Below are 21,899 nucleotides of genomic sequence, written 5' to 3'. Positions count from 1 at the left end.
TGATTTGTGAGGGAATAGCTCTTGAAGCACTTCAGTGTGTCTGAACCCAAACTCTCATCCCTTTTCCACATACTTTAATAAATATACAGCTTAGCAGCAAGACCTTGAGTAAACACATTCTCTCTTGTCATAAACTGCTGACAATTTTCTCTCTTTAGTACAACATCTCTGAAGATGAGACTTTATGGACAGTAAGAAGTCAGGATCACTTCACTTTTCTTCACTGCCTGGGATGCAAAGGAAAGAAACCAGAGCAAGTTCCTGCATGTTAAAATTCCAGGAGTTTGAGCTGCATTCCAGCACGGCTGAGAGGCATTTTGAATCTTTTCTCATATGCATCAGCCCTGCACTGCTCCCGAGAAACTGCACTTACAGTGAGTTATTATTAATTGTAAAGGATGGACTACCAATAGTTGTCATTAATTTCCATGGCAATATTGCCTGAATCAAGATAACAGTTGCTTCGAGTTGTGTAACTGAAGTTCATAACGTGAAGGAATGCAATCCAGGGAAAGTGCTCCGATGGAGGGAAGAGACCGACCTTGCGTAACCTCCCTAAGGCCAAACTTCCCTTCGTATCTTGCAGGCTGTGTTCCTGATTTTCCAAAAATATGCAACGGTTTGCACTTTCAGCCTGTGTCCTCTGGGCTTCAGTCTCCAGCATGCCTCACAGCTTTCCTGAAACATTTCACCCACACATTTATTCATTACATTCCACCTAACTGGAACTTCCATAAGAGAAGATGTATCAGGAAAATAAACAACAGCAGAAAAATTTAAACCTATATTACTTTCCTCTTCTTTGTCTATCTTGCTAAGATTGTTATTTCTGCAGAAAACAGCTGAGACTAAGATTGATTGTGACATTAAATTATGGATTTTCACTCTATCAATAAACTCCAAATACCTTTAAAAGCTTTTCTGGTTACCTGGCCATTTGGTGAAGTAGAATAAAGGCAGTCAGTAAGAATTAAAACATTGCCCAGAATCTAAAGAGGGAAATGTTATGAACAAAATGGAATCTGAGTGGGCGTAAATTCCTTGCCCTGCTACACCAGTAGGATTATATCTCAGGCTTTCAGAGCAGGAAAAGGATGTTGCAGGCATAATGGCATGGAATATCAATCAGATAACTAAATCTAATTACAGTTAACTAGTTAATTCCAGCTACATGAAGGCAACTGGCCAAGTGCCACAACAGAAATGAGATTCAGAGGAGCAATTTCTCAACATTAAACAACTTCTTGTAAGGACTAGTTCAGATCAGACAAGAGGCTATGCTTGACTAACTTAAAAAGACACAAGATCTGTATAAGAAAGAATGGCAGCTTAATCCTTCATTAGTGGTAACCACAAATTCAGCTTTCCTAGGGAAAGAATTGCATCAAAATGTCAGGACACGACTCTGAATTTTAGTAGATTTATATTCTGAGGGAATGAGTCATTAATAAAAGATATTGTGGGTAAACAAAATGCCTCAATAGTGCTGCTGAAGGGAGCAGAGACATGGGTTCCTAACTTTCCAGTCCTTATTTAACACTGTTTGTGATACTCTGGTACTGTAAAAACCACAATTGTACTTCTTGCTTTTAGTACATCACATTTAAACCACACATGGTGTGAGACAGAGCTCTTTGAGGCGTCCCAGACTGCAAACACCCTGAGCTGGGTGAGTTCAGAGACAGAGGAGAGGTGGAAAGATGCTCCAGCAGTGACCGAGGTGGGTCCCTGTGCTCCCGCTGCCCCATGGCCCTGGAGCACCGTGCTGTGCCATCGCCCTAAGCTGACCTTGCCCCTGATGGTGCCTGAAACCCACCCAGAACTCCCCAGAGCCCCGCGCCGAGGGGGCCACGAGGGGTGTGGGATCACAGGACGCTCAGGGGAGGCTGAGAGCAGGGGAGGCACCTGCAGGAGGTGCCATGTCCCACTGTCCATGCCCTCCTGCACCCGCGGTGTGTGTCTGTGACTCTGTGTGTTTGAGGGGCACTCTGCCCCTCTGCTCCACTCAGGTGAGTATACCTGGAATACTCTGGGGCTCCTGCACAGGACCTGTGATGATCGGACCAAGATGATTGGAGGGTTGGAGCAGTTCCGATATGAGGACAGGCTGGGAGAATTGGGATTGTTCCGCCTGGAGAAGCCTTCAGGATGAGCTAATTGCAGCCTTCCAGTATAGAATCACAGAATCACAGAATCGGCTGAGTTGGAAGGGACCCACCAGGACCATCGAGTCCAGCTCCTGGCCCTGCACAGGACACCCCAAGAATCTCACCATGTGAGAACATTGTCGAAATGCTCCTTGAGCTCAGACAGGCTCAGTGCTGTGACCACCTCCCTGAGGAGCCTGTCCCAGTGCTCAGCCACCCTCTGGGTGAAAAACTGCTCCTCACATCCAACCTAAACCTGCCCTGACTCAGCTCCAGCTGCTCCTGAAGGGAGCCTGCAAGAAACATGGGGAGAAGAGAATGTATCAGGGCAGGTAGTGACTGGACAAGGGGGAATGGCTTCACACCGACAGAGAGGAGGTTTGGATTTGGGTGGTTTGTTTAGTCATCATTCCTGGAGGTGTTTAGGAAAAGACTGGAAGTGGCATTTAGCGCCATGGTCTAATTGGCAAGGTGGTGTTAGGTCATAGGTTGGACTCGGTGATCTCAAAGGTCTTTTCCATCCTAACTGATCCCGTGATTCTGTGATTAGAGATTTGGAAGAAATTATTCTTTGTGAGGGCGGTGAGGCGGTGGAACGGAGCAGCTGTGGCTCTGCAAGCGTCCAAGGCCAAGCTGGACAGTACTCGAAGCAACCTGCTCCGGTGTAAGCTGTCCCTGCCCACGCAGGCGGTGAAACTCGACGACTTTTAGGATCCCTTCCCACCCAAACCATTCCGCCCTCACGGCCGCCGGCCGCCGGCCGCCCACCGCGCATGCGCCCCGCGCGTCCCTGCCCCCGGCAGCGCGCAGGCGCCGGGCCCGCCCCCGCCCGGCCCCGCGAGCGACGGGCGGCGGCGCGCGCGCCCCTCCCGCGCAGGACGGCGCTGCCCCGGCGGCATGAGGGGAGAGCGCGGCCGGCTCCGGGCGGTAAGGACGGCGCCGAGCCTCCCGGGGCCCCCGCCCGCGCCCCGCGTCCCCCAGCCCCGCCGCCCTGCCCCGCGGCAACTTTCCCATTGTCCGCCCGCTCCCCGCCGGCTCCTCTCAGCGCTGGCTGCGGGGAGCCCCGAGGAGAGGTCGGCGCTGCCCGTGGTGGACGGGGGGTGGTGGTGGTGATGGCGATGGCGATGGTGGTGGTGATGGTGGTGGTGGTGGTGGTGGTACGGGTGGTGGTGGTGATGGTGGGGCGGGGGTCGCGGTCCTCGTGTGGGTCACGGCGGCGCCGCTGCGCTCCGGCCGGCCCGGACAGGCGGCTCTAGCCGGATCCCTCCGGGGCAGCGCGGAGCTGCCACCGGTGTCCCTCCGTCCCGTCCCCTCCCGGGCTGTCCTGGGTCCCTCCGGAGCAGGGCGGAGCTGCCACCGGTGTCCCTCCGTCCCGTCCCCTCCCGGGCTGTCCTGGGTCCCTCCGGAGCAGCGCGGAGCTGTCACCGGTGTCCCGGTCGCTGCGGGGCTGTCACAGGTGTCCCTTCACCTCCGGATCCCTCCGGGAGAGCTCAGGGCTGTCACAGGTGTCCCCCATCCCGTCCCCTCCCGGGGTGTCCCGGTTCCGCCGCGGCGGGAGGAACGCGGAGTTTCTTTGTTGTGTAACTCTTTTTGTCCGGGGATTAGAGACTGTTTGCGGCTGTTTGTGCTGATTCAGGTGGTTTTTTTTTTTTTGTTGGTTTTTTTTGTTTTTTTTTTAAGGAAAATTGCGGGGTAGTCATGGGTAAATTCTTCTCGGGGCTGGGATGCCGGAGAACTTTCCTGTGGCTCGGGGGGTTGTTCTTGGCTCCGGCCGGGGCCGGGGAGCCGCTGAGCCGCGCTGCCCCAGCCCCGGGGCCGGGAGCGCTCCCGCAGCGCCTTCCGGACAGAAAAGCGAAGCGAACTTGCTGTAGTAAACCCATTTCTCGCTAAAATGAGGCTGGCGCGCAGCCCGCGATTCATATGCGAGTGTTACTGCCAGGATTTTTCAATAAACGTAATTGCAGTCGAGAGAGTTCGGGTCAAGCACTTTGCTGGGTAGAGAGGCACGAAGCCTTTGGAGTAATTCCTCTCCGTGTTGCCAGTGAATCATTTCTGGCCGCATAGTGGAATTTTTCTCGAAGTTTTTTCCCCCAGCTATCTTGTAAGTTTCTCTCTCAAAAGTTTCAGTTTTTCTAGAGATGATCAAGGAATGCCCTTGATTCATCAGTGTGCTTTTGTAATCCATTTTTTTCCTTCTTTCTGCAAACAAGCACTTTTAATACTTTTTTTTTTAACCTCTTTTTGTGCTTTCTGTATTTCTTTGGGTTTTTTTTTTTTTCCCCAGTCCCTGCTCTGAGCAGGGCAACCCACATACCATGCTGGGGGACTGGGAAATGCTTCTCTGCCTGTCGCTGGGATGTGTCAGTGTTTGGTTCTCAGCAACAGCACAGGAAGTGTCACCATCCTGACAAAGAGTCATAAAATATGTTGAAGATATGTTACTAAAAGTGGACTAAAAATGTGCTAATTTTATCTTGTCTTTGGAAGAAATAAGTCATTTCTGACAGAAAAAAAAAAAATATACATATATATATAGCTTTTCAGGGCCCCTGTTGGGTCTTAAAAAAGGTTGTCAGGGAATTGTGAAGGATTTCCTGTGGAATTGCTAGCGTGGTACCACGCACAGACTAATTGTAAGAGAGAATTGAAAATGGCTTCCTACGTCTGACAGATGGTTTTAAAAATTTCTTTTTCAGGTTTGAGTTGATCTCACTAAACTGCAGCCATGGTGCAGAAGTACCAGTCCCCCGTACGGGTGTATAAACACCCTTTTGAGCTAATTATGGCTGTAAGTATTAATTTTTGCTCAATTTCCTTCTTGACAGTTCCTTGTGTTGCTGAGTGCTTGCTGGGCTTTGTTTGATAGGTACTGTAGAACATACAAAGCTGAAAGCAAAATGCAAAATATGAGAGCTGTGTGTTTCAATGGTTTCTTCTGTGCCCAGAATATTTTCTTAGCAGAATGTGCTCTCCTTTTCTGCCAAAGTTTAGATAGTGTTTGTAGATGTATTTGGAAGTTAGAGCAAAAGTAGGATTGAAGTGTACTGGGAGTTGGTTACTGGGGCCAGACTCTTCTAGAACAGGAGGAAATGTCATGTACACTGATTGAAACATTGTTATGGTTGTGTCTTCAGCAGTTAGAGTTTATAGGATTAGAGAGCACAGAGAAGCCATGAAAGCAAGGATATGCCGGAATGAAAAGGGAGAAAGGACTCTGGGAACATTCTGAGGGAAGGGAAGGAAAACCTTGGTAGGGAGGCCAGAGAGATGAACAAAAGGCCTTTTGGTGCATGTTGCTATTTGGTGTGATAGTGGTACAAATAGTAATGAAAAAAAAGAAATTTAATTAGGTTCTCTTTTTTTTTCGCTCTCTCCTCCTCTCCCTCCCTTTTTTTTCCTTTTAGAAAACAGAGTGGAAGTAGGTCTTTGACATTTTAAAGTATATTTGGTTGAAACCACAGCTGTGGGGCTCTTATGAGTTACAGAGAGCAATTAAGGCGCTTTTCTCTGATAAAAACAGTTAAAAGTGAACTGCAATCTAAATAATAATTGTTTGATTTCACTTGCTGAAAATACTATGTTTAATGGCTTCAGAGGAGAGTTTTAATAGTGCTCATAGTGTAAATATTTGGATAGATCATGTGGTTTGGAGTGCAGGGTTCCTTACAGAAGTGATCCTTTGCAGTCACAGGGCAAAAAAAGGATAAGATCACTCTACAGGGAATACTTGCATATCTTTTTATCTTATTCCTAAGGCTGCCTCCAGTGTTACACATGTAAGTCCTGCTCTTGCAGACACTTCAAGGCAGAGTTGTTATTTTGCTGAGCAGTGAAGAAGCCAACTGTGATATGTGTAAGGTCTTTTATGACTTCAGTAGCTCTGACAGCTGGGCTTCAGGTGGTCCCTCAGTGGAATTTGATGGTGTCTGTAACTTAAGCCTTCAGTGAAGTTATACTGCTTCTTAGATCAAGCAGCCAAAATTAGTTTCTTAAATTCCCTGGCTGTTTGCTAAACTGATGAGTCTTTACCTTGCTACTGAATTGAAGGCAAAAATTCTTCCTGAGTTATTTCTTTAAGGATATTTTGAGTCAAAATGCTGATATCAGAATTGTCCACAATGCTTTGCTGGGTGTAATTAGAAACACTTCTGACTATTAGTATTAACTGAGAGTTCTCAAACTGTTCTGTGTCTTGGGGATAATAGCTGAAGAATAATATTTAATAAATATAAAGTCTTCCCTTACATTAAAGCTTCTCTTTAGAAAGCAAGAGGCTACAGTAGGTATGCAACCAGGATGAAATAATAGTTAAAAATTAAAAGTGAATTAAGAGGTGAAGAATGCTTATAAAAAGAATCAGCCAAACAGGATCCTTTCAGAGACTGGAAGTTTAGCTGAGCAATCATACATCTGATTCATTTAGTCTGTGTCAGAACAGTGGGTTATCACTTGTACTTGTTCAGAATGTGAGTGCTGGATGAACATCCTCCCCCTGCCATGTTGCTGCTGTTACTGATTTTTAAAACTCGTAAAATTCCTGCTGGTGGTCCATCAGAATTTTCTGGAGCGTGTGGAGGAGTCCATGAGTCAAATTCTGTGAGGAGTATAAACAGTATATACAAGCTTGATGCTTTTTGTTACTGTTTTGTTACTGTTTCCTCTTGGTTGAACAGTGATTGCATAAGTTCATGAAGTGTTTCTGGGAGGAATACTTGTGTCAAATTCTGTGCTCGCTAAAGTGGAAGCACTACCTTGCATATTCTCAACAAAAAAAAAAAAAAAAGTGCTGTAATGTTATTTTAACAGTGCCAGCAGCTCTTCTGAAACGAGGAACAGTCTGGCATACACCAGGCTTGGATTTAAAGCACCCAAGAAATGACTTAACATTATGTATTGTGTTTGATTTTCCTTTGCCCCTCTCTTTTATTTGCACCCAGCCCTTGAGAGAATGTGTCCTCAAGCAGAGGTTTAAACCCACACCGAGAGATACTCGTCTGTCAGTAAAATATCTCTGGAGAAAACTTTGGTCAGTGTGGCAGCTGAATTGTCTTAACAAAAATCACTGTTTTAGCCTGTCTCTTGTGTGAGATCTCATCTTTGTGTTCAGGTGATGAGTACTTCTAAAAAATTTATTTGGCCAGTTGTCCTCCCTTCCCTGGGCATTCTGTGGAACTCCAGAGGTAATTCTGTCTCTGGAGCAGTAATGAAGTTCACCAGTGTCAATGAAGCCCATGTGCACTGGGAAGATTCCCTGGATGATACATGCAATTGCAAATTGGAACTCATTAAGCCAAACTAATATCTAGCTTTCAGACAGAGAAATCAGCATTAATTCTTCTGTTCTGGAAGCCACTGAGAGAATGCCACTTGCAGAGTGGGTCATTTATAGTGCAAATTTCCGATTTGCCCACTTTCCCCTTCCTGGGTTTCCAAGAGGTACTTGAGGGAGAATGGAGCACAATCAGCATTCCATTCATGCAGCTCTAGTGTGTTCCCAGGGAACTTTGTTCTCTGCTAAGGGTGACTTCAGCTCTATATTAAGATAAAAAACTGAATTTAATTCCACTTTGATCTAAGCCATGATTGTCAAAACAAAAGTGTTTTGCAGGCAATTATGATATAAAGACTTCTAAAACAGACAAGAGTCAAAATTCTTTTCCTGAGTTAAATTGATGTTGAAAATAAGTTTCTCTGATATGCTTCCTCCACTGAAATCTAAAACTCATGTGTTGAGCCCTAATATATCTCTATGACAATATCCTTAAGGCATGATCCCAGCTGGGGACTGGTGAGGAGCTGAGGCTCTGAGAGAGTTGGGACATCCATTGCTTCAAAGCTTCCTACCTTCCCTCATCATTAAAGTCCAGCTGTGTAAAATCTAATATAAGCTACTTCCCTTGAAGATTTCCTTCTGCTGGCAGGTTGTGTGGCTCCAGATAATGCTTAAGATGCAAATCTTTTAATGAAACTGTTTCCTGAACTTGAAAAGATTCTAGAATCATAGGCTAGAAATTACCACACTTTAGTCTGACACGCCTAACCCAGGCCAGATGATTTCACCAAATAGTTTCCAAAGCTGAAATAATGATTTCTCTGTGGAATATCTGTCATAATTAACTTATTGGAATCTCTGTGTGTTAGTGGATATGTATTTAAAAAAGCACCCAGAGCAGCAGCTTGCACAGCTGTTCAGGAGACTGAATAGAATTTTGCTTCTCCTCCTGTTCAGAGTTTACGTAATGCTGGAAGCAGCTGAAATGTGGAAAAATGGCTGTTTACTTAGACTCACTTGTCAAGTTACCAAGGTTAAATATACTGGAGAAAAACTGAGAAGCTGCTTTTATAAAACTTCTAAAGATTACAGATTCAATTTTTTATATATTAGCTTAAAGAGGTTTACATTTAAAGTAATATAGGGACTTTGCTGAATAAGTAGTTCTTAATATTAAAAGGCAGTTAAGAACTTGAATCTTCCTTAACACACATGAGGCTAAAATTAACTTTGGAGATTTGCAGCTCATTTTCAGTCTGACATACTTTAGATAATTCCCCTTGAGTTTAATTTCCAAAGTAAATTTAAATAACGAATAATCACTTGCAATGGCATTTCAAGGGTGGAATTTATGCAAATGGAAAATAAATAAGATGTTTGAAAAAGCACAGATTGGATTGAACCATTGACCAGCGGGATTTTTCTTTTTAAGTTTCTGAAAGCTCTGTGGAAAATGTATTGCTCTTCAGCCCATTTAGAAAATGTCCTATTTACAGTCAAAATTACTTAGTTTCAGAAATAATGCGAATTTTTAAAAATCGATCTCTCATTTTTCCACTGTTCTGATGGAATATCTGAACTATCTCAAGCATGAATCTTTCCTATTAAGTATAATGTGTAGTGCCTCTGATTATATTATCATTTTAATGGTTCACATTAGCTGCTTTTGGACATCAGGGTGACTCTCTTTGGCTTTATAGATCTAAAAAATAGTTCTTAAGGTGTATCTCATGAGTTAAAGTATCCCTAAATTACAGGTAAGTAGTAAGATTGTAAATGGGATAAATACACTTCAGTGATAAGAGTAGATTAGAAAAAAATTATCTGTTTTTCCAGGTTGACAAATCAACGTATAATCTCTTGATCTAGGTAATAATGAGCTTCCTGATCAGCAGTACATTATTATTTCACTATAAAAGTTATTACTTTAAAAAGTCATTAAAAAAAAATTCAAACTGTATCACGCTAAGTGCCACACCTGCCCATAAATACTTGCCATTTTTATTCCTTCCAATCTCATTCTGTTTTCCCGGAAAAAATGCATTTCACACATCATGTGAAGAGGGGTTGAGAGGCTGGTGAGGAAAAGGAAGCTCTTCTGCAAGTGCTTTTGAAAGCACAAAGTAGGCTTTAAATACATAGAGGAGTATTTTATCCCCCTGGTGCAGTGTACTTCGCTGAGAATTTGTCCTGGATACTTAAATCCTGGGGAAGGGAATAAACTTGAGTGTTTGCTCCCAAAACCTGTGAGCTGTTTTCCCTTCTGCTGTAGAACTCCCTGAGTCTCATCTGCTTTGCTTCCTGTCTTTGTTGAAAACTCAGCCTTATTTGCTGTTGGAAATCTGTTGGTAAAGCTGTGGTGGAGCAGAGCCTTGTGTAGAATTTCTAAATCTATGTTAAATGCCTGCAGTTGCACTGCTGGCTGATGATGGTGGTGATTCCTGTGTTAGACACGGTGTAAGGAGAAATGATTTTTTGGCCACTTGTTTGGAATGAGCTGTGGGTAACAAATGGGAGAGTTCACTTAAGCACTATGGAAAAATATTGACTTAGCAGCCTGCTAACAGTGCAATTTATGTGTTATTCTGTGTTATTTTGTGACCTGCTTAGCTACTTCCATGCTTGGTTTCCTGGTTTTTTTTTGTTTTGTTTTTGGGGTTTTTTTTGGGGGTGTTTTTGGGCAAACACATGACCTGACTGTAGCTGACAGCTGCAGTTCTCTTGTTCACCAAATGCTTTGAGTCAGTTTTTAACAAGTCCTTTACACTTTAAAAGCTAAGCCACGGCTACTGTCACACTCTGAAAGGTGTTAGAGGAAGGAAAATATGTATCAAAACAGTTCTTGTGTTTTGTTCTGACAGCACTCCAAGCTTTTCACCCTTGCAGGTAGGTGTTTTAGCTCTGCTGTGAAGTGCTGCTCCAGGATCTGTTGATCCAGCCAAGTGATGTTGCCTTTGAGTTCAAACTCTTAAATATGTGGGAATCTGGCAGAAAAGAACTGGTTACACATCCTGCAGAGTCCTGGACACTCGGGGTTCTACAGTTACAGTCTGGAGAAGGTATAATAACTTCATGCTCATGGTCTAATGTGTGGTTAGGCAGTAAGAAGCACGTGTAAAAGCCTTCAAAACCTTGTGGGAAAGAGATAAGGTGATTTTTTATGGGATTGATTAAGAAAACATATCCAGTGAGAAGCCAGAGGTTGCTTAGACATCAGAATGAAGTGCTTTCATATTGCTTGGGCAGTCTGTGCTGCCCAAGGAAATCCCATAAATCACTGTCAGTCAGAGTCCAGAATCTGGAACCCAGAATTGAGGGGGTATTTGCTGTAACCAGGATTGCTTTTGCTTTGAACTTCATTTGGAGTCAGTATGTTCCTGGAGGGAGGCCAGTGATGGAATTTTTAAGCTGTTGCATTCTGAATGTAAAATGAATCTTCCGAGAATATGCAAGGAAAGTTGTTAATTAGCTCAAGTTGAAATTAATTACAGGTTGGTCTTAAATGGTTTATTTCCTTTTCCCCCAAGTGAATTGGTCTTCCAGTTTTTTCATGTAGTTTAAAAATACTGTGCATGTATTCTAAATGAAGAACTAGCATGCTAAGCTAAATTATTTAACACTTTATTTCATTTTTGTGATAGAGTTATGTTAGCAGCTCACGTAAAATGTTAAGTAAGGGCTGTTACAGGTAGTTTAATAATTTGACTTTCTCACAGTCAAACTGCAGCTGCTTTCAGCCACCAGCAGTCAGTCAGTGGGGTCTGAGATCAGAGCCCTGCCAAGGACCCACGCTGGTGGCAGCATGGCTGGGAGGACAGCCTGGCATCCTCTGGGCTCCACTGCAGCGTGGAGCAGCACTGCCAAAAGAGCACAAGCCAGCAGTGAGCCATCGCAATTTGACATCAGCTCTCAAGTTCTGGGCTTTTCTCTGCACAGCTTTTGCTCAAGTCATGCTGATTTTAGCCCAGTCCACAAAGTTTTTCAGCTTGTGGTTCATGACCTCTGTCTTCTAAGGGTCAGAGGAATATCACCAATATGTGTTTTCCCATTGTAGCTGAGCTGATGCACCAGGCTGCTGCTCTTGCTTTCTTGCAGAGTTGATCAGCAAGCCAGCCTAGGGACACAGGCTGGGCCAGAGCTGTCATGGAAGAAAGGAAGATAAATTCCTTGTCAACCCCATTTCCTCACTGGGCTCCCTTAAGGCTGCTGAGCACCCCTGTGGGAGAGCAGGTGCTCGCCCCCCTGTGCTGTGGGTGAGCTGCTGGCAGCTGGCTGCAAGAAAGAGGAGTCAGCAGGGCATCTGTCACTAGGGCTGCACTCTGGGAGCCCTCGATTCCGTTGGGAAATAATTAGGGATCTGCAGTTTGGAAAACGCAGAAGCTGCTTACTGTAACGCTAAATGAAGGGGCCATTAGAAACCTGATTCAGCAGTCTTCAGGTATTATTTAGCAGGGCAAAGTACTTGCAAATTGCAGTTAATGGTTTGGAGTTGTGGATTCTGTGAGTTGCTTTGGCATAAAGGAGGCTCTATCCTTGCTTCAGAATAATGAAAATTAAAAATTTCTATGTTGTATGCTGGAACAATTACATGTGAATGGACTGGCTGCCTGTCTTGCTTTGTATTCATGTATAAAACTTCATGTCTGAGCATTTTCTATCTTGGACTTCTCTTGGGTTTTGCTTTATTATAATAAATTTTGGAATCTATATATATGCAGATTTGAAAAGAAAAATATCACCTTTAACTCTGGCAACAGCAGACGGATTGTGGGAGGGAGCAAAGAGAAGCTACTCTTTTGCATTAAAAATGAACTTTTATTTAAACTGTTTTAATTCTTAATTATACATGTTTGGGCTCTCTTAAATTACTGTTTCAAGGTTTTGTTATGGTCAGATTGATGAATTTAAATATCTAAATCTGTGGGGTTATGGATTACTGGATAATTACAACTGTTTTCATTTTGTTGGTATTTATGCTCTCATAATTTGAGTACGGATGCTTTTTGGAATATATGCAGATCAATTTGTGCAGGAGTTGAAAGCTGCACTGCAAACCTCGCCATCTCAGCCTGTCTGATAACTTTCTGCTGTGCCTACTGCTGCTGTAGTATTAGATCATATCGTGATGTGACAATAATAGATCTCATTTTGTGAAAATGATTATTTCCCTGGTGATGGTCAGGGTGGCAATGTGCCATTTCGAGTTGTTTATGCCACAGCAGAAGGGAGCAGCTTCCTGATGAGAGCACTTCCTTTCTTGTGTGTATTGTGTCCCCTCATTTAGTGTAAAATTCAAATGTCACAGACATTCAGTCCTGTTCAGGCATACCAGGCAGCAGAAGCCTTTCCAGAGAATGTTTTTTTCAGGTTATTTCATTCAGTGTGTAAATTATACTGTATAATTTGCAAAACTCTCTTTGCTGTGCAATTCATTGGCTTGTAGATAAGTTCTTCATTACTGAATTCAAGGCACTATGAAATTACTTATTTCTACTGAAGTGTTTCATGGTGTGCATGGTGCAGCCACTGAAGTTGTAATGAACAGGATTTAAAGCAATTTCACTTGAACTTGTTTGTTCTGTGTTGACTAAACTGATTCATGCTTTTGTTTGCCTTTCTTTGCTGTAAAGGAGGGTGAAGAACAAAGAAGTGATTGTCTATAATCTCTGACTTTTAATTTCTTTTCAGAAAAAAAAAATCAAGTGACTCTTGACTGTTTTTTTATTATTATTGGTTTATCTTTTGAAGCTAGGAGGTGTTTTCTGTCTGTGTTTTATTGGGGAGCAGATGCAGGGGTGCAGAAGCTGTACCATGCCAGTGATGGATCTTGCACTGGTATTACCTGGTTATCGAGATCTGGACAATGAATTAGGATTTTTATTCTGTCTCTTAATGAGAAGCACAGAACTGGATTGCACCATGAGGCCTCTCTAGATAGTGCTGCCTTTCAGGCATGGCCAAGGGCAGTTTCTGCCTCCAGGGGAGAGGATAGGAATGAGATAAACATATGGTAACACTCTCTTAGGATACTCTCTCATCCTCCAGCAATGTGTCTTGACAGCCCTTCTGGTCCAGAATGTGCCGTTGTCAGGAATAACATCTCATGTGCTTGATTTCTTGTGCTCCCAATCCTTTCTGGAGCCCAGTGAGCTCTGTGGTGACACCCTCCAGCAGGAGCTGGTGCTTCATGACACGCTCTGTGAAGAGATGGATCCTTTCCCTCGAGCCTGGCAGAGCTTGCTCAGCTCACACCTCCTGCTCCTTGTGTCAGCAGAGGCAGCACAGCCTGGCCCAGGCTCTCTGTGCTGCCTGCCCTCCCTCAGGTCTTCAGTGACTCATTTTCATGGTGCTGCTCTTAGTTCAGTAGTTTATGATTTCACATGAGGAATTGCTGCTCTGTACTCTTGGTTTTCCATCATCAGTTTTTTACCTTTTGAGGGTCTCCTGATACATCAGACATGAATGTAAGGTATTTTTTTGTTGCACTTCCTAGCTTGAGATAAATAGTTTGCAGGCTCCAGACCCTATCATGCTGCATCTTCGTGACATTCCATTGGCATTAATGAATGGTCAAGACTTAATATGATGTACTTAAAACTTGTTAATTGGTTTGCTTAACATAATATGGCTGCTCTCTCCCTGGCAGTTGATATTTTGCTGGTCCAAAAGCCAAACCAAAGGCCTTGCTATTTATCTTGAATTTTGTGTTCTTCTGCTAAAGCTCACTGTACTGACAGTCTTGGAAGAGGGAAATTGCCTCTGGGCCAAATGAAAACCTGGTGGGTGAAGTCTGAGACAATGAAGTCAAACCTGTTCCACTGAACCTTCATGGAGGGGGGGAAAAGTCTGGAGACTTTTTCCTTGTGCTAGTACAAGTCTTTAACCTCTCAGGCAATGGTTTAATGTGGAATTCTGTGCCCACACTGTAGCAGTGCTGTAGTCATCCTGTCCTCCTCCACTCATAAATTAGATTTTTGTCTGCATAGTAATAATTTTATTTAAAATAGCTTAACATATTCCAGATGTTAAACACGTTGTAACAGACCTTCTTATTGAAAGTGTCTGTGATTCTAAGACCAAACAAGTGATGAATACTAATTATAGGACTCATAAACGTGAGGCTTAAGCGTGGTACAATAGAGCAGCAAGGAATATTTGACTGTTCTAAAAATATATCCTCAGTGGACACAGCGAAATTGCAGCTGAATTTTAAAAAACTGACTGCGGAGGAGCCAGACACGCAATTTGGTGAACTGGAAAAGGAAAGAGGAAGCCAAGCACCAAATTCTGCTTTCAGTGTGACAATACCCGTGCCTGTGAAATGCCTGTTGGCAACACAGAGTGTGCTTGTGATTGTTCAGCTGATGTAGGACAAGGAATGGTAATTAGAAGAAACGGTAGGACAAGCTTAATGATTTACAGGTTTTTTTTATGTGTGTCTCTTAAAAAATTCACAGGAAGGTATGTTCCTGTGTTATGTAAAGGGCTGCGTATTGCCAGTGTTGCAGAGAATTAGGAAGTGCTTGGGAATAGCTCACATTCCTCAGTAATCACATGTCGGTCTCCAGGCATTTAAGCTTTCCTGGCCTGTCGCCAGCCTCTGCTGTGATGCTCTTTTGGAGGTCAGCCTCTTCTCCGGAGTACTTTAACCTTGAGCCAAAGCAGTCGTGTCCTGTGCAGTTGGGGTCAGAAGCCAAGTTTCCTCTCGGAGGAACTACTGAAGTTGACTTTAATTTCAGGGCACATTCTGTCAGACAAAGTGTTGTGCCCGGAGCTACGTGGCTTCTGGGCCAGACTGATTTCCATCTGTCTTGCTTGGAACACCGGCAAGGAAGGCATTTCTCTCCGAATAGACAATAGTGTTGCAAATGCATTTGATACAAACAAGTTACAGTGACATTGCAAGTCCATCTGGGACTGCTGTTGCCCCCACAAGGCCAGGTAAGATCTGTGTATGTTGAAGAGCAACTTGAAGCAGCACGGCTGTGAAGTGTGTCCTCGGTGTTCCACCTTCAGTCTAGACCAGAGCAATGTCAGTTGTTTTCTAACCAGCAATTTGATCTTGGCCTCTCAGTCATAAGCCAGCCTAACCTGAATGGTCAGGCTTTCCCAGTTTACTCCAAAGGAAAGGAAGATTAAAATTATTTTATTTGCATTCAGTGTGGTTGTTGGGCTTTCTATCCTTAACCTTTTGTTTTCCTTGAGGAAGGAGTGGTACTTGCCTGACTTCTCAATTCCAGCTTCTCATTTTAGAGGTTTGTGTTTCAAGATTGTGCAGAGGCTGCAGTTGAAGTTTGTCTTGCTCACTCTTCAGTGGAGTGGCACTTGGGCACTTTGGGCTCTCTGGACTTCCCAAAGGGAGGAGGAGAATGAAGGATTCTCTTGTGTGTGCCTGGAAGGCAAAGCAGGTGTAACTCTAATTCCTACACAGGTCCACTTTCTCTTCTGTCCTGCCCTCATATTAAGGTGTCTTCTGAAGATGGACATGAGGTTCCCATACAAGAATCAATTATTACACAATTCCACCTGTGCAAATTTATTTAAGCAAACCACAGATGACTCAGATCTGTTTTAAAGTAATCACTCTTCAAATTAAAGTCATGTTGAGGCATGTCTGTGGTTATTGAAGATCATCTTTTACAGATAGAAGATACAGATAGAATGTTAACCCTTGTCTTCACATTCTTTTGCATCCTTTATCCCCAATTTGTTCTACGTGCTGAATTGGTGTACCTTTTGCCATCAAAACTTTGAATAAAATTGCATTAAATCATCAAAGATCTCATTTTTATCTGGAAGAAGATGGAATCTCTGTGTGTAGCAGAGTGGTTTTCAAGTAGTTATGAGCCAGTTCCCTCCCAGTGTCATTCCATGCAACATGAGGCCCCTGTAGTTTTGCTGGTAAAACTTCTCTGAGCACTTTTCTGAAATGAAAATGCCCAGATGTTGAATGGGAAGGGAGCACTGAGGGGGATAGAGTAGAAAGAGCCTGCATGGGTGGCTTTACTGGTCCCAGCCCTGATGAGAACTGAGGTTTCTGTGTCTGGCTGTTTCTTTCTGGTGCAGAAAGAGGCTCTTTGCTTGCTCTGCTAAGTTGGTGACCACAGTGGAACAACTCAACAGTGAACTACCAGTAAAATTCCACTTACCTAGAACAGAACCTGTTCTAAATCTCCTGCTTTATTTATAAGGCCTTAATGATTTTAATGAAATATTAAAGTAACTTTAGGCATGCTTGAAAACCCTGAACACCAAGGCTGAGATTCCTTAGCTCTGTAGCCAACACATTTATGCTGCCATACAAGAGGAAGTTTGCTGCAGACCTTCCTGTCCCCAGAAACTCCATTTTTTGCTCCTGCTTTTTGCCTTTGCTTCTATCCCCTCCCTTGCTTTTGGTTTTAGGCAGTCTTAAGTGAATCTATGCTTTTTATAGTATAACTCAGATTTGTCAAGAATGCTTAATGAACATATATTGTCAAGTATTTCCTTGGATTATCTGAGAGTTTTACTGATATTTAGTTACAGGTGCTGTCTAAATGGAGCATTCTTTCAATAAGCTGCCTCTGAAATCCTTTTGATTTCTGGTGTGTGTGCTGATAGAAAAACAAGCACTTCTTTGCTTCACATTTACTTTGCAGAGACTGTAATCTAAAACTCTGAAATGTGTGTAAATTTTAAAATCACTACAAGAAAACGTGCTGTTTTCCCCCTGAAATTGTTACTATCTTTTTGATAGTAGGCAGGGTTTGATGTCTGCTGTAACTTCACAGCAGTAGAAAATCAGTTCTAAATCCTGTTCCTGAAAGTGATACTAATATGCATAATCCTATCCAGTTGATTCTTAGCCTGAATTTCTCCAAAACATTCTGTGCAACAGCTACCAGAGGTGAATTTGTTGCAGTGTCCTGTGATTGACAATTGAGATAATGTCCCAAAGTCCTCGTGGTCTGGGGTCATGTTTCGTGCAGTAAGAATGTTTTGGTTTCAGTATAAGCATAACAATGTTTTGGTTTCCTGAATGCTTTCTCTGTGTGATGACCTCAAAGGAAAGAAGTTTAAACACAAGCAAGACAAACTAAAATGGGTACCAAATTTTGGGAAGATGGTGTGGATGCTGTGCTGAGTATCCTTGGAGATCTGTCCAGTTTCAGTGACATTTTGCAATGACCTGGAGCATGTAATGAGCAGTGTGGTATTTTCAGGGGTGGACTGGGCAGTGCTGGGTTAATGGTTACACTCAATGGTCTTAAAGTCTTTTCCAACCAGAATGAGTTTATGATTCCAAGTGCATTCCACCTCACGGGACTCAAAGCCAGCTTACAAGAACTGGCCTGCAGGGTTGCCTGTAAGGCTGTTTAAAATGCCAAGCTATGCATTTGGTCTGGATTTGGAATGTAATTAAAGCCAATAACTGATCAACACTGTAACCATGGAAATGCTGCCTGAACCACAGAGAGGAACAGAAATGCCTGTATTTGTGTGTTGGTGCAGTTGCTTTCACTTGGAAGTGCTTTGTAGCAGTTTAACACGTGAAAGATGCTGCTATCAGAAAGCCAAGGTGGTGTGTGATGTGTAAGCAGCACTCTGTGAGCTGCAGTTTCCTTTATAACACCATTTCAGTGGTATTTAATGATTTTTGTTATTGGCTGTGTGTATCAGCTCTGGTTATGCCTGAAATTTAACATGAAGCTGTTCCTTTTGCACTGCAGAAGACTTGGAAGAGATTAAATAGGTGTGAAGTAGCCTGGATTGTGTCTGCAGAGCTGTGCGGAGATAAAGCTCGTTCTGGCTCTGTTCTGAAAGGTTGCTTTGCTTCCCCATGCACATCCCTGGTGTTCTGGATGAGTGGTGGTAACGGCTGTTTGAAGCCAGGAACCAATAAAAAATTGTCTCTACATTTTTATGGCCTCAGAGTAAGTTAGTGGAGCCAAAGCACGAGGAGAACTTCTGTGCTGCTTCCTGTCTCCATAGAGATTTTTAATTTACTGAATCAAAGCCCTTCATACAAGATCTCAAAGCAGTTATTGAATTTGAGTTTAGTCTGTATACTGGGTTATTTTGTAGTGGTTATGGGCAATGTCCTCATTGTTTTCAGGAATTTGCAGAATGGATGTGAAGCTGAGAGATTTCTCACTGTGTTTTTCTAGGATTTGAGCAGCAAATTGCCTGCTTGGCATGTGGGTAGGGCTGTTAACCTATTTGGTAGAACAAATAGATATTGTTTGTTCAGTGGTGACATCCACTGAAGACAAGATCATTTTAACAGGTAGAGTCTATTTGAAATGTCCAAGAAACTTGGGTATTTACTTAACTTGAAAGTACTGTGGGCTTCTAGTACAGCTAAATGTAAAAATGGACAGAGCAGTCTTGCCCTCTTCTTTTTATAGGAAGTTATAAAATCTGAGGCTTTATATAGTTAAGCTAGGGGTGAATTTAAATGTGTTAGAATAAATCTGCTCATCCTTTCTTTCTCTTTCTTTATGGACATTCACAAGGCACAAGTGGGTTGTTCATAGCAGTGTAGAGCCTGAAATCCTTTCCAGTGAAACCTGACTAAATCAAGAGAACCTCTTAAACAAGTATAGACACCAAGAGAAGACGAGGACAAGTAGAGATTATGCTTTTCTGTACACTTAATAAAACCTTTTCTTCCACGCAGGACTCCTGAGTGACAGAGGAGCTGTTGAGGGCAAGAATTAATGGCTTTGGTAAATGCCAGGAAAAGAAATGTTTTCTTATTCACCTCATTTTCTTCAACTCCTGCTTTCATGGAGAATTTCTCAGGAATTTCGTTTCCATTGCACAGAAGGAGAGGTGAGCTGAGAAAGCTCAATTTGCTGGCTGCGAAGCCAGTTATGCTTTCAGATGCTTTCTTGAGACAAGGATACTGAAAAGAACCTTGTAGCACTTCATGGTTGAACAAGTCCCAGGGAAGCCCTAGCGGTGTTAATGAAAAGGTTTATGCTGTGACCTGCACTGTTTGTTGGGTGTAAGGACAGCTAAGAGCACAGGTTATTTAACATCTGTGGGTGTTGGAAGCCCAGGGAGAGCCTAGAGACTGTGCAGGGCTCTGTAACGTCTGGGAGGTCAGGACTCATTCAGTGTGGGAAGTCTCTCCTGGATCTTCTGAGAAGAGATGTAGATCTGGGCTGTAAATTTGAGCACCGCTTCAGTGCAGTATTATAAATACAGCATTTGAAGAATCTGAATATCATGCTGCAGTAAGTTTTTGAACCGCTGACAATTTCTCTTTCCAGATACTCAACCTGAAAGCTCTGATCTCTGCCTTGGAGAACATCCAAGGTTGTTTTTCAAGATTGCTTCTCTTGCTGTTTGAGAAATAATTAGCCTTCAATTACAACTCATGAACAACATCTGTGCAAAGTAGATTCTTGTTAGTACTTGTCTGATTTGTATAATAGTGCATTTGTGTGGTTTATTAAAAGAAAAAAAGACAAACCTCAGAACTTCAAAAAGAAAAAAGCCATTGTAATTGTAGTCCAAGGATTTGATGCATGATTATATAAAACTTTTACAGCCTCCTTTATGAAAATTTTAGATTAACTCCATTGTTTCTGAACCTTAAGGTGGGAGTGTACTTCTGCAAAGCAGAAGGAGCTGGGCCATTTGAGGTAATTATTTGGGAATGCTTTTCTTTGGAAGGCTCGATATGAACAATGCTGTAAACTTACACTCTTAATGCACTAAAGATCATTTAATTAGAAAGTTCTAGGTCACTTCTTACACTTTTGTAGTAAACAGGAACTCTTTAGCCTCTAAAATGGAGCAGAATGTTTGTCTTACCAATATTGACTTGTCCTATTGATTTTTCGGTGTAACTTACAGAAGGGTTATTTATTTTATCTTGGATACACTTAATAGCCATCGTTAATACTGACATGGCCAAATTTCATTGTACCAGAACAGAGGGTGAAGACAATCTATTGTGTTTTTGAATGACTCGTGCCATTCCAGGGTAAAATGCTTTTTTGGACTGTAATGGAGGGACAAAGCAAAATAAGGTCAGGATGCAGTTGTGGGAAGGTGTGATGGGGAGAAAGGGGAATTGTGCAACTTTTTTTTTCCCTGTAGCTTAGAGTAAGGGTCCACTCTCATTTGCCAGGAGAATGTCAGCTCTCATTTTGGGAATCCTTTGGAATGCACACGGAGCAGCCGTACCCTCAGAGCTGCTCGCACGGCTCTCAGATGGATCCAGCTCTCTGCTCTTCACACCCTGCCCAAGTACAGCTCTGCTTGGAAAGGCAGGATTTTCCTCTCTTCTGTGGAATTGTGCTCTGCATGGAGTGGAAGAGCTTCTTCCTGTTGCAAAATGAAAGTATTTAAACAAAGGTATATTTGAATGTGGGGCATTGTGATTTAGTTTCTCTTTTAACAAATCAAGATGGACCAGAGCCTTCCTTTTTAATGAATGCTTGCTGCCTGCTTCATCTGTCTTAATTCTTAAAATCTCTGCAGTAGCTCTCCTTCAGGTGAAGAGTTATAATTTTTAATTCAAATTGCTTCCACATGACGTATTTCCTGATGTACTTTCTAATTGCTTACTCCAGTTCAGTGATAAATTGTTAAGCAAACATTTTGTTTGTTGATTTTGCTCTGATTGCCAGCAAGTTCACCATTGGTGAATCTTTCTGGAAAAGCTATAGTGTGTTTGTTCTAGTTCTATTTGAACACTTTTAAATACTTTTTAAAAGTAGAAATTGTAATGGAAGGCTTAAACTTTTCTTTTTTTTTTCCCATTTAAATAAGTCATAGTGTTCTTTACACTCTGGCTAGTCATATCTTGATGGCATAGACTGCGCTAAGATTTACAGAGAAGTCAAAGGACTGTTAAACAACCTCAGATTTGTTGAGGACCAGAAATGGTACATAAAGGAAATTTTTGTTTAGATGATACCCAGCCATTCTCTGACAGGCCTGACCCTTCTGGGTTGTCTGTAGTCCCCACAAGTCCCAGCTGTAGCCTGTGTAACTAAAGCCTTCTCCATCTTTTCCAGAGAGAGTTCTAGAACTGAGTGCCTGCAAAGCAGCCTTTGTTTCCCAGCAATAAGAAAACAACTCCTCTCTCTGTAAATGAGAACGTTTAATGAGGTGAAAACACAACGGAGAGAAAAACCACTTAAGCCTCCTGAGCAAGAGCTGCTGTGGAGAGCTGCTCTGAGGGAAAGGTCACTGCACAAAGCCAAGGGGAGCTGTGCTGCTGGAGCAGGGCCTGCCTGGGACCCTGAACCTGTCCTTGGAGGACTTGTCCTTGCAGAGCTGGCCTTACAGAGGAGGCTCTTCCCAGAGAGCTGACTACCTGTGTGTTAAAGATGTTTGTGCTTCCCCAACGTGCAGTTTGCTTCACGTTCCCTCTTCCTGGTGCCTGGGAGTGTTACCTTACCAAAACCCTATTTCTGGAGCTCTTTGAGGTGTATCCACTGTAACCATCTGCTCTCTTGCATGCACGCCCCCGAGCTGAT

General features: G+C 43.0%; 1 protein-coding gene across 1 annotated transcript in view; it reads left to right on the top strand.

Annotated features, from left to right (window-relative positions):
* Nucleotides 1–2,985: 2,985 nt before the first annotated feature.
* SEC14L1 (SEC14 like lipid binding 1) overlaps nucleotides 2,986–21,899 on the top strand; it is a 42,828-nt gene continuing 23,914 nt past the window's right edge. Inside the window, exons 1-2 of the mRNA XM_053994630.1 lie at nucleotides 2,986–3,074; nucleotides 4,844–4,935. Of these exons, the coding sequence (XP_053850605.1) occupies nucleotides 4,873–4,935 (63 nt within the window). The 5' untranslated portion in view covers nucleotides 2,986–3,074; nucleotides 4,844–4,872. The remainder of the gene's footprint in view (nucleotides 3,075–4,843; nucleotides 4,936–21,899) is intronic.

Source organism: Vidua macroura, chromosome 19 (assembly GCF_024509145.1).
Source record: "Vidua macroura isolate BioBank_ID:100142 chromosome 19, ASM2450914v1, whole genome shotgun sequence".
NCBI lineage: Eukaryota > Metazoa > Chordata > Aves > Passeriformes > Viduidae > Vidua > Vidua macroura.
Note: the sequence above shows the minus strand (reverse complement) of the source record. Positions and strands in the feature narration are given on the sequence as shown.